This window comes from Triturus cristatus, chromosome 3_2 (assembly GCF_964204655.1).
Source record: "Triturus cristatus chromosome 3_2, aTriCri1.1, whole genome shotgun sequence".
Classification (NCBI taxonomy): domain Eukaryota; kingdom Metazoa; phylum Chordata; class Amphibia; order Caudata; family Salamandridae; genus Triturus; species Triturus cristatus.
Window position 1 is genome coordinate 438,118,955 of NC_140584.1, and position 13,467 is coordinate 438,132,421.

The following is a 13,467-nucleotide window of genomic DNA, read 5'->3' on the forward strand; positions in this document are numbered from 1 at the left end:
GTACCGAAAGCCAACCAGCCAGAACTTCTCCTTACTCATAAAAAAGATGCTCTGTGTCGCTGTACAGCCACTGTGTAATCACAGAATAGATATATGTGGGTATTCTGGTATAGGATTGGACCAGCAGGGTGGGCCATCCGAAGGATGGCTTCCTTTTCTCGATAATTCATCAATCTTGCAACTATCAGGCGGGCTGTAGCTCTTATGGGTGGTCTGTGGGCCGGAACCCAGTTGGCTTGTTCTTTCAGGAAATGTGGAGACAATTTTCCTGGTGCTATTGACTTTGACATCCATTCTTTGAAGAACTGTATGGTGTCAGACCCTTCTGCCCCCCTCTGGAAAACCCCCAATGCGGAGGTTATTGCGGCAGGATCTCCCCTCTGAGTCTTCCGCTCTGCCAAGTTCCTGGACTTTTCTAGTGAGAGAGCGAACTTTAGTTTCTCAGTCTTTCAGGTTGGAGTGGAGGCTCGCTATGGCGTTCTCCTAATCTTCCACCTGGGTTCTGAGATTTCATTGGTCCTCTCTGAGCAGTTCCATCTCCAGGGCAACTGCATTAATTCTGCCTCAGAGCTCCTGTCTTGAATCCGCAATTGCTTTGAGGACCTTGTCCAACTTCGCTTCTATGAAGGTCTGTAGCATGGGCTCCTGGCTGAATGTTTCATCAGCACCTTGGCACTCCGCAGGCTGGGGACTCATACCACCGCATCAACTCATGAGGCAGCTGGGTTCACACTCCTAGTAGAAGCAGAGGGGAAGATTTCACCTCGAGGGATAAGAGGCTCCAGCCAGTGAGACCCTGCACAGAAACCCAGAAACCTTCATTATTCAATGAGACCCACCAGACCCCCAGGCAACCCCTGGGGGGGGGACAGATGCTGGGGTGGAACACACAGTCTCTTCAGGGTCATTGCTGTGCATGAAGAGTCCAAGCCAGTCTTATGAATCACTCACCTCCAATTACCTCAATAAGGCTCCACTTGATGCGCCAGAGGTGCATCGTTGTGCCCGACAGCAGGCTGAAGCTTTCACCACATCATGATGACCCACCTCAGTCTCACCTGGACCGTCATCACCCCTCACTCTTACACTGAGCTGACCTTAGGGGGGACACGAGCAGTCTAGCCCGGCAGGCGGGGGGTGGGGGGGGAGTACAGCGGGATGGAATATGGAGGCAGGCAAGAGAATCTAGCACCATCTGTTCTGGGCAGCCCTGTATCTGCTGAAAGCCACTCCTGCTCTTTAAGCACCTGGGGTTCCAACAGTGAGGGGGTCTCTAGTTCAGCCATGAGTATTTTGCTTATGATTTGTAGCACAATATTTATGTCCCCGATGTTCTGACATATAACCTTTCTCAGTCTTCAACAAGTCACATGCCAGCTCATTCTTTCTTTATTGTCTCCTTTATTCAGCTGGACATTGTGGAACTCCAGAGCCTATCGTCAATGGGCAGATTAATGGCGAGAACTACAACTACCGTGACAGTGTGGTGTACCAGTGTGGGCCGGGCTTCCGCCTCATTGGCATGTCAGTTAGGATCTGCCAGCAGGATCACCGCTGGCCAGGAAAGGCTCCCGTCTGTGTGCGTAAGTATCATACCAAGATTTCAGTAATCATGAGTGCTGGGTGGGAAACTTAGGGAAAGCCAGTCTCTATTTCCTTTTATAAGATTTAACCCCCCTGTAGCTGTGTTAGAAATGTGATTCCTGGTTGGCTGAGGTCTGCACCCAGGCCACGCAGGAACCACCACTCTATGCAAGGTAAACTAGATACACACGAAAAGATAACCTGTGCTCACCCTCTGGTAGAGTGGCGCCCAGCAGTCAGACTTATCTAAAGGGGCTATGTGTAAAGTATTTGTGCAACACACACACACAGTAACACAATTAATACACCACAGAAAGACTCCACTTAGGTTTACAAAAATAGAGAATATTTATCTGAGTAAAACAAGACCAAAATGGCAAAAATCCAATCAGTAGAAGTTGAGATAAAAAATGTAATATTAGGGGTCAGATGTACGGCGTATTTTAGCATGCGCAAACAGGTTTGCAACCCGTTTGCGCATGCAAAAATATCTAAGGGCCATGTACAAAGCCTGAATAGCGAGTGGCAATTTATTTGCGGCAAGCTTATTAGGATTTGCGACTCGCTATTAGGAAGGGGCGTTTCAAGGGCATCCCTTCCTAATAGCGAGTCTGAGCCCTATGTATGACTGTTTTGCAACCTCAATTGCGGTCCCAAAATAGTCGCAATTCACCACCTAATTCAAGTAGGTGGTAAAGCATTCGCAAACGGAAAGGGGTCGACATGGGACCCCTTCCCCTTTGGGAATGCATGGGAAAATATGTTTAAAGGGCTGGCAGTGGTCGCAGGGACCAATACCTTCCCGTAAAAAATGAAATGAAAATGTTTCATTTTTTCTTTTTTAAATACATCCTGTTTTCCTTTAAGGAAAACGGTCTGCATTTAAAAAAACAAACTCCTTTATTGAAAAGCAGTCCCAGACATGGAAGTCTGCTGAGCCCAGCAGGCCACAATCCCTGGGAGTGCCAGCCATTCCCAATAGGGTCACAAATTGCGAGTGGCTCATTAATATTCATGACCCTCGCATTTTGCAACCCCATTGGGAATCGCTAACAGTGTCCTTGACATTGTTGTACATTTGCTTTTGTGACTTGCAATTTTTCGCAATTTGCGAATTGTATAATTAAATGGTTGTACATCTGGCCCTAGATGCAGAAATAGTGCTTAGAAGTCACTAGCGGTCATAGGCTTACTTGAGATCGCAAGGGGCTGGTGCAAATCCAAAGTTCAGGCGGACCACGAGGAGGCCAAGCCGGCTACAGGACAAATGCAGGGCCAGCTGGGAAAGTACTTTGGATTAAGAGAAAAGCGCCGATGCTAAGTGCTCAATGCATGGATCTTTTCCACGCAGCTGGGCCACTGCATCGTCATCGAGCTTAGCTGAAGTGAAGGCAATGTGTCATCACCGAGCCATGTAGAGCGTCATCATCGGGCCACACAGGCAGTAGAACCGCTGTTATCAAACAGCCTCTGCATCGAGGGTGATGTGTCGGTTCCGATTGGCGCAGTGGTGACGATGTGTCAGTTTTGAGAAAAGCAACCGCAGAACCCACTTCTGAGACCCAGATCTTGGAGAGGACCCATCAGAAAAGGGCAGGACTCACAGACAGCAGAGTCCAGCATCACTAGCAGAATTTCAGGAAGTCTTTTGTTTCCCTAAAATTTCAGAAAGCAGGAGGCAAGCCAGTAAGCCCTTGGAGATCACTTGGAGGAAAGGCAGAGTCCAGCTCTCCTTCCAGCAAAGTCAGGGAGCAGCAGGCAGCAGGGCAACACGCAGAAAAACACTCCTTCCAGAAAAAGCCATCCAGTTGAGTTCTTTAGCAGCACAACAGTCCTTCTGACAGAGGTACAGTTCAATATCCAGAAGTATCTGATTTTAGGGAGATAGGGACCCAGTACTTATACCCAAAAGTGTCTTTGATGTAGGGGGTGACTTCAAAGGAGCTCTCTGAAGTGCATGAGGATCCTTTTCAACCCAGCCCTGTCTTCCACCGTATTAGTGGTGGGTAACCGTTCTTGTGTGTGTGGACAGGGCATTACCAATAGAAGTGCAAGTGTCAGCCCCTCACATCTCCCATGCCCAGGAAGACCTATCAGAATGCAGAAGAGGGCTCAGAATGCAGATTAGCCTTACCTTCCTGTGTTTGTGGCTATCTAGAGGGAACTCACAAAGTGTTGCTGCCACCCAACCCAGACGTGTATTGGAGACAGGCTGTCAGGCACAAAGAGCAGTAAGGAGAGAGAAATGTCTTACTTTCTTGAAGTGGCATTTCTAAAACAATAATGTTAAATCTAATTTCACCAGTAAGGAGGATTTTCCGTTGCCATTCCGAACATATGAAACATGAAAAAGCTACTCCTCTCTGATGAGGAATTACAGCGTAAAAGCGTATTAAAGAATTCCCAATGCTCGTCTCCAAGAGGGGTAGGTCTCACAGTATTGGAAAGCAAAATAGGCTATTTGTCACTAGCAGGACATGCAAAACATAAAGGTACATGGCCCACCTTTTATTTACATATCACCCTGTCATTAGGGTTACTTAGGGCCTACCTTAGCTGTGCTGTATATGCAATAAAAGGAAAGTTTAAGGTTTGGCAAGTCGTTTTAATTGCCAAGTCTAAGTGGCAGTAAACTGCACACACAGGCACTGCAGTGGTAGGCCTGAGACAGGTTTAAAAGGCTACTTCTGTGGGGGGCACAATAAGTGCAGCATCTCCACTAGTAGCATTTGAAGTACAGGCCCTGGATACACTGTATTAAGCTATTAACAACATTGGTGGCATCATAGAGGATGATGTTATAGTCCCAGCTCTCTTTAAAGACAAATAATGCCTAGGGACATACTCTAAATACATATAACCATATTGTTTTCTATACATTTCCAGAGTAATACCTAAGCAGATATCCACACCAACAGATTATTTTGAAAAAAACATGTTTTTCACACCAGAGTGCATCTGAATAAACAGAAAACAAGAGTGTAGGATGTCCGTTCAAATCCTCTTCCACCCCCACATTCCTGATGTTCCAGATTTTGTGCTACCAAGCTACAATTAGGTCATGTGTCAAATGCTGGTTTGTTATCTTGCCCACCAACCCTGTTCAAGAGAAAGATGGATAGTCATCTAAGAAAACAGAGCATTGTGGTGTCATTGGTTCAGTAAACAAATAGCACCTTAGGTCATTAGAGTGACATCAGAGGGTACACAAAACTGGCCATATATATATTATAGACATGAAGATTCCAAGAGAACATGTTAACGCAGAATGCCTCAGTGGAACATATTAGCACATCCCACATCCACCCAATACACTATATGAATGCAGATGTTCGTGCTATTTTTTACAATTATTTTTTTGGGGAGTGGCCATGATGAACAGGAGGTGAAGCCTTGAGTATGTCATGATGCCCCTTCTCTCCCTCCGCAATATTAATTAATGGCATATTGCACTCTGGTCGTCTTTTTATATTGTTTATTCCATTTAATGTTTTTCAGGTACCTTTATAACAAACAATTTTTTAACATAATCAGGAAGCAAAAGGGGTTAAGTTTGAGCAAGTAGGTACAAACACTTTACAGTCTTTGGACTACTGTGAGAGTTATTTCCATGGGTAAAATAATTGTAAAATGCAATCATTTGGTCCATGAACGTGTTTTTCCTAGTCAGTTTTATTTTTCTGTGCTGATGAACTAGAATTTGATCTTTGCACTGTAGTGATCAATCTGTGAATGTGCACTTATTAGCACAGCTGCTCAAAATACCATGCTTTATTTCCCTGCCATGGCATAAATTCGGAAATGCCAAATGTCTTAATATCAAGTCCCATCCAGATAAATGTATACTTATACTTCTCCCTCCGCTAATATAATGGACTAGGCACAGCCCTTCATGAGCTCAACATGGCACCAAAGCCATGTGGCTGCCTAAGCATTGTCACTCCAACCCTCATCCATATACAGGTATATCTAATTACACCAATGGAACACATTGAAAGACTTCCTGTAGCACCATCAAATGCACAGACCTGCAACAAAGCCATATAGCTGGCTAAGTGTTACCACCTCACTAGCACAAAATATTTATATTAGTGGTGTAAACGTTTTACCTCACCCACATATTCAGGAATCATTGAATCTGCAAAGGCAGGCAGAGTCTGGACTTTGCTCGAGGTAAACTGACCATCTTTCACCTAAGTATTTCCAAATGAACTGCCCATCCATATCCAGTTGTTCATTTATGCTTTTTTTTTAGGTCTCGATTTTGTTTACTTACGAATGGCTCAGAGCACACCCATTGCTAACCATAAGTTCACTCTTTTGTGAGTCTTATTTGCTGACTCATGTTTGGTTAGCACTTGTTGGCTTCCCTTTCTGTTCGTGTATTTGCCCCATTTCAGGAGCATGGACAAAGTACTGCTTCCTTCTTTTTGGGAGTGTCTTTCTGCTGTTTTCACTTTCAGTCTCAGGCTATTTTCTTTTCTACATGCAGCACTTTGTAAGAGTGTATGTGTTTTTCGGTTGTCGTGCTCCTGGTTTTTGCTACATGTTTTCGTTTTCATCCACTTATTTTCTGTGTTTTATTTGTTCCCTTTTACATTAGGGTTGCTTTTACTTTTCATTATCTCCCCCTTCTACTCTTTGGTGCAGCAAAACAATATCAGCAGGCCACAGTTTGTTAGTGAAGCTTTTAACAGTGATTACAAAATACATTAATTACTTCACACTGCCGTTATTAAGTAATTATTCATTTAGTTCATGACAAAGTGCACCTTTTGGTACGTGTTCCTTGATGTTTAGGATATATTGGACATTATTAGAATATTTTATGGAAAAAACAGGGTGTGTAATAAATTAGTTTATGCTTGCATGATTATGGGTTGGAAAGAACTATCCAGCATGCAAATAACAAAATGTAATGAGTTTTATTTCTTGTTTGGTCGCTCCTGTTGCACTTCCTACCATAGCTTAATATGTACATTTTGACGATGATTACCTTATCATACTATACAATAACAGGCCATACTGAATCATACCATACTATCCAATTACAGCCATACCATAGCAAACCATTCCATACTATACAATGTAAGGCTATATGATTTCATATCATACTATACAGAGAAAGAAAATTGCATACTATACAATACTGATAAATGAAACACCATACCATAGCATAATATACAATGACAAACCATACCATACAATACCATGCTATAACATTACAGAGTACACAATGACAGACCATGTCATACCATATCAATCTATACAATGACAGGATATACCATACCATGCCATGGTATACAATGATAGACCGTATCGTATTATACATTCCATACAATACCGTATTATTCCATGCTTTACAATTACATACCATATCATGCAATATCATACATAGACAGGCGATAACATGCTTTAAAATGTCAGGCCTTACTATCCTGTATAATACCATACCATACTGTACAATTGCATGCCGAACAATGATGGACCATATCATACTGTGCCAGGCCATACAAAAACAAACTATATCATATTATGCAATGAAAGGCCATACCGTCCATACCATACTTTACCATACAATACATTACAGTGAAAAGCTATACCATGCCCTACCATACCGTACTATACAATGATGGGCTATACTGTACCATACAATAATATAAAATGTCAGCCCATGCCATACCATCCCATACCATAAAATGACAGGCCATACTATTCCATGTACAATGATAGGCCATACTGTACCATACTACAATGACAGGCCATACCATACTATACAATGACAGGCCATACCATACTAAACAATAACAGACCATACCACACCATACTGTACAATGACAGACATACCATACCATACAATACACTGACAGGACAGACTATACCATACCATACAGTGGGCAGGCCATACCATTCCATACTGCAGAGATCCAGCGGAAAGCCCCAGGGATGAACAATTCACAAAACAGATATCTCAATTGGGCCCATACACATTTACTCAAATATTCAGACACAATCCCTGGGCAATCCGTGGGTGAGTCCAGTTTTATAATTTGCCTAAGTTCTGATTAGTTAGTTTCTGTGAACATAAAATAGTTAGGAAATAAACTCCATGCCTAACTAATCTTCACAAATTAACACTCTTTTCTCTGGTCGATGGACCATTAGTTGACTTAGTTGATGGTGATATTAACAATTATCTAACTAATCCACAGATCTTAGTGAAATAAGCACAGACTCTGGGTAAGATTCATAAGCTTTATCTAAGATTTCTGGCATAAATCGAACGCTCGTTTAATACAGATTCACAGTGCAAACTCAATCATTAATAACATGAGAGAGAAAATCACATTTAGCAAATACATTCATTTACACAGACTTCATTCAACAAATCAAAATGCAAAGAGTGGATAGGTGAAGAGACAAAAGGCTCAAAATAATATAAATTTGCAAAGATAATATGCAAATTTTAAGACAGAATGACATTTACCTAATGAAATACTGAAAACCAGCCCTCTGGCCAAAGGACTGGTGGCGGTCTCCTGAATTATGATCAGGAGACACAGATCTATAGGACAGGTTTAGGACAGGGCAGATACTTACTAGACTTCTCTATAAACCTGACGCACTAGGGCACATCCCTCTCTTATACTCTCTCCCTCCTCGATGTTTTTCCGGAATCTTCAAATCTAATTAGTCTTTTGATCTGAATCTTCCCAGTCTGTTCTCTCTTATCTTCCTCTGGCAGCTCTCTCCTCTCTTTCTCAGCATCGATGTGTTGATTCTCTCTTCTTCTTCAATTAACTTAAGTCACTCTAGTTATAGTCTTTATTTTTACATGTCCCATCCTCAGAAGTTGCAAATATTGATGAAACACGGAATATGATTGTGCGGGCCAGGGGAGTTTTCATCACACCATGTTGACATATTCATCTTTATTAAGGTTCTTATTGTCCCGCAAACCCTTCTCCTTAGTTCATTTTTTACTTTTAATTCTCATACATGTATTGTTGCAATATTTATTAACATTCTATTCAGGCTCCATTGAAGAGGGATTCTCATCTCCGTTTTCTCACGTCTTTTGTCCTTGCTCTTTGGCAGTCATTCAGATCTTGCTGTTATCGGGTCACATCATGAATTCACTGAGCATGCGCAACTTCTAGTTTTCCCTCGCCATTTTCTTTTGGTCATGTGCGACAGCAGGTCCAAATGCACACTATTAATAAAGAAATCAAAAACAGATGTTAATTTCTCAAAATTTCTCAAATATATAGTTTTCACTTCTACTCTATCCCATGTTATTATTATTCTCTTGAGCAATAGCAGCTTTCTTTTAAGTTCAAGCAAGCATGTGCCGGGCATGTGGCTCCTCAAGACCACATATTAGTTCTTCCTGCGCATGCGTGAGAGTTTTACCTCTCAAGCGGGTTATTCACATGATTTTCTACATAAATCTCGTTTGAACATGCGCAAAGCATTCTTCCGTTTTAAAGTGGGTTTTAGTTGCGTTGCATTTTATTCCACATTTATTAAGCATGCGTAAAGCTTTTCTCCCATGTGTCGATGTCTGGTGCGTATTAGTCTCGTCTTAACTTCTGTTATTTATCATTTTATTTTTGCTTTTACACTGCTCCAAGAGCAGTGGGGCGATGCTCCTCCTCCTTAGCGAGGGAGCCGCCACTGGGCTATAGAATAAACTGTCAGGCTATACCATACCATACTATATAATGAGAGGGCACATAATAGTTGTATCGCACCATACTCTAAAATGACAGGACATACCATACCATACTATACAATGACTTGCCATACAATATCACACCATACCATGCTATGCAAAGACAGTCTATATTATATCACATAATACTATAAAAAGTCAGACCATATCACACCATACCATAAAAGGCAGGCTATACCGTACCAAATATAATCACAGACCATATGCCATACCATACTATACATTGACTAGGAATACCTTACCATATCATACTATACATTGACAGGCCATACCATACTATACCATGCTATATGACAACAGGCCATACCAGAATTTAAAATGACAGGCCATTCAATTCCATATCATATCATATCATACCATACAATGCCATACTGTACATTGACAGTCCATACCATACATACCATACTATGTAATGACGGGCAATACTATAACATACCATACTATGCAATAACAGGCCATACCATTCTATACTATATATTGACAGGCCAATCCATACCATACAATGTCAGGCCATGCCATGCTATAGAATGACAGGCCATACCGTACCAAGCTATACAATAGCAGGTCATACCATACCATACTATACCAAACTGCACCATACCTACCATACTATACAATGAGAGGTCATATCATACCATAACACACTATACAATGACAGACCATGGCATACAGTACTAAACAATGACAGACCATACTGTACCATACAATACAATGACTGGCCATACAATACTACACAATAAAAGGCTATAAAATACCCACTTACAATGACAGTCCATATCATACCATGCCATCTCATTCATATACTATACAATGACAGGCCATACCCTACCATTTCATACCATACTATACAATGAAAGGCCATATAAAAGTTGTACCAAACTGTACTCTAAAGTGATAGGACATACCATGCCATACTATACAATTGCAGGCCATACCATACTCTACAATGACAGGTCATGCCATACTATATAATGCCATACCACTCCATGTCATGCCCCTACAATGATGACCAGACAATAACATACTATACAATGATACGTCATAACATAGCATACCGGGCCAGACAATGAACGGCAATAGAATAAAATGTCAGGCTATACCATACCATACTATATAATGACAAGCCACATAACAGTTGTTCCATACAATACTCTAAAATGACAGGACATACCATGCCATACTATACAATTGCAGGCCATACCATACTCTACAATGACAGGCCATGCCACACTATATAATACCATACCATTCCATATCATGCACTACAATGATCGCCAAACAATAATATATTATACAGTGATACACCATAGCATATCATACCAGGCCAGACAACTAAAGGCCATAGAATACAATGACAGGCTATACCATACTATACTATACAGTGCCAGACCATACTGTACTATACAATGACAGGCCATACCATGCCACACTATATCCTACATACCATAACATAACATAGTACACCATACAATACTATACAATGACAGGCCCTACCATACCATATGAAGAAAGTAACAAGCCATACTATATCATATTATGCTATACAATGACATGCCATACCACACCAGCCCTTACTATATAATGACAGGCCATACCATACCATACTGTATAATGACAGGCATACCCCACCATACCTTACCATACTATACAATGAGAGGCCATACATACAATACTATGCAATTACATACCATACCATTCTTTACTATATATTGACTGGCCATTCTATACAATGCCATGGTATATGATGGTAGGACATACTATAGAATGACATGCCATACTGTACCCAACGGTACAACTGCAGGCCATATCGTACCGTACTGTACCATACCATACCATACAGTACATTGACAAGCCATTCCATACCATACTATGCTATAGAATGATAGACCATACCATACCAAGCTATACCATATCATACCATACAATACCATACAAAGACAGGCCATACCATATCATACCATACTATACCATGCCATGCAATACACTACAGTAACAGTCCATACTATACAATACAATGACAGGCCATACCATACCATACTGTAGAATGACAGGGCATACCATACCATACTACACAATGACGGGCCATACCATACCTCCCATACTGTACTGTACCAATACTTGACAGGCCATACTGTACCGTACTAGAAAATTCCAGGCCATACCAGACTATACTATACCATCCTATACCTTACCATACCACACCATAACTTACAATACCGTAATATACAATGACAGGCCATACCATACCATACTATACAATAGCAGTCCTTGCTATACCATACTATATTACACATTGAGAGGCCATAGAATACTATACCATACTATACAATAACAGGACATACCATACTAAACAATGACCGGCCATATATACCATACCATATCATATCTTATCTTTGTTATACACTGACATGCCACACTATACTGTAATATACAATGACAGGTCATACCATATACCGTACCATTCCATACCACACCACACCATAATATTCAATGACAGACTACACCGTACAAGGCATTCAGTACCACACCATACTTAACTGACATGCCATAACATACCACATCCTATTATGCAGTGACAGACCATTGCCATACCATACCATGCATTGACATACCTTATTATACATTGACACACCATACAATTATATACCATTCTATGCAATGACCAACCATATCATACCTTACCATACTATGCAACAACAGGCCAAACCATACCATACTATGCAATGACATGTCATACCATACCAGCGTTGACTGCAGTATAGCACATTTTCTCTACAAACATGGCTAACAAAACAGTGACAAAAATCAATAGATCTCATATAGGTGAGACCTATTGGTTTACCAATGCTTGTTTTTTATAGCAACAGAGTGTGTTCGATGACATCTCCTACCATCAGGCACACTACACAAGATAAAAGCAATATATTTGGTTTAGTGTTGGTACCTCAACACCACATCAATGCCACATCTTCAACCTATAAATCGAAACCAAATCTTCACACACGTACAACAATGTCCACTACAAACCCTTACTAAATATACATTGAACATGCAAGTGCTCTCTAAAAACGAACACAAAATCCACACCACCAACTCTTGTAAACCAAGCATTGGTGAATGTAATAGGTTTCACCTATGTGATTAATATACATTTAAAAAAAATGTTGTAAGTTTTAGCTTGGTGAGAAGTTGTGCAATGTAAGTTACTGAAACTTTAGAAAAGTGTTATGATTTGTTTATTGAGACAGCTAATTTATTGTGCAGTAACTGGTGGTAATATAATGCTGGAGGATTAGGTAAAGGGCAGAGGATAAAGAAAATTAAAACATGCAGCAGCCAAACATGTTTGAAATGCATGCAGCCATGGGTAAAGGGTGGAGGACAAACCAAATGAGCACAGCGCAAGTGCCGTGCAGGTAAAACCTATCAAGAATGTTATATGTGTGTTTGGATGTTGAGCGCATTGATTTACAAAAGGTTCACATTTCCGGTTATTCTATCTGGTCGGTGAATTTGGGGTTTTTTATTTGTAAGTAATGTTTCAATCCAGGTCTGGGAGCAGTGAGTCAAAGTTAAGGAGCAGGAGTGAGCTGTGTTGCAAGAAGAGCAGAGAACCCTTTCAAAACCTGCATATTATAACTCCTGAAGAACAGTAAGACAAAAGCAGGGCTGATTGCCCCCCCCCAAAACATGGACCAGTACTTTTCTTCATATTAATTGAAAGTGGAGTACAAGCGCTGTACAGCGCGTGTTAAATCTCTCAATAATGTTCCTTGAGTTACAGGGGAGTGCACTCGATTCAATTCTCAATTCTCCGTGATCTGCCTCAGCATTTGAAAACTTTATTTTCTAGGCAGCATTTTTTCTCTGGTCATAATTATCTGAAAGAGTGAAGAAAGAGAGAGGAACTAAATGTCTTTTGAGTGCAACACAAGCCTGAGCTGACTCAATCATACTCAAAGAACAAAAGCAAAAAAGAAAAACAAAATGCGAACAGTGATGGGGATCTGGCATGCATGCATTTCCCTGAGCAGGGCCTCACACTATGGCCACAGAAACGACCTAGTCCTTATGGGAGGGAGCCAGTTGCAGGTCTGGAGATCAGGGATTAACCCCAATACATATCTGCTTTGTGCTCTTTATAAAAT

The 13,467-nt window shown here is 41.1% G+C and overlaps 1 protein-coding gene across 1 annotated transcript in view; it reads left to right on the forward strand.

Annotated features, from left to right (window-relative positions):
* The window catches only part of CSMD2 (CUB and Sushi multiple domains 2), a 1,634,099-nt gene that overhangs the window by 1,483,348 nt on the left and 137,284 nt on the right, over positions 1-13,467 (forward strand). Inside the window, exon 53 of the mRNA XM_085648024.1 lies at positions 1,410-1,583. Coding sequence (XP_085504150.1) covers positions 1,410-1,583 — 174 coding nt within the window. The remainder of the gene's footprint in view (positions 1-1,409; positions 1,584-13,467) is intronic.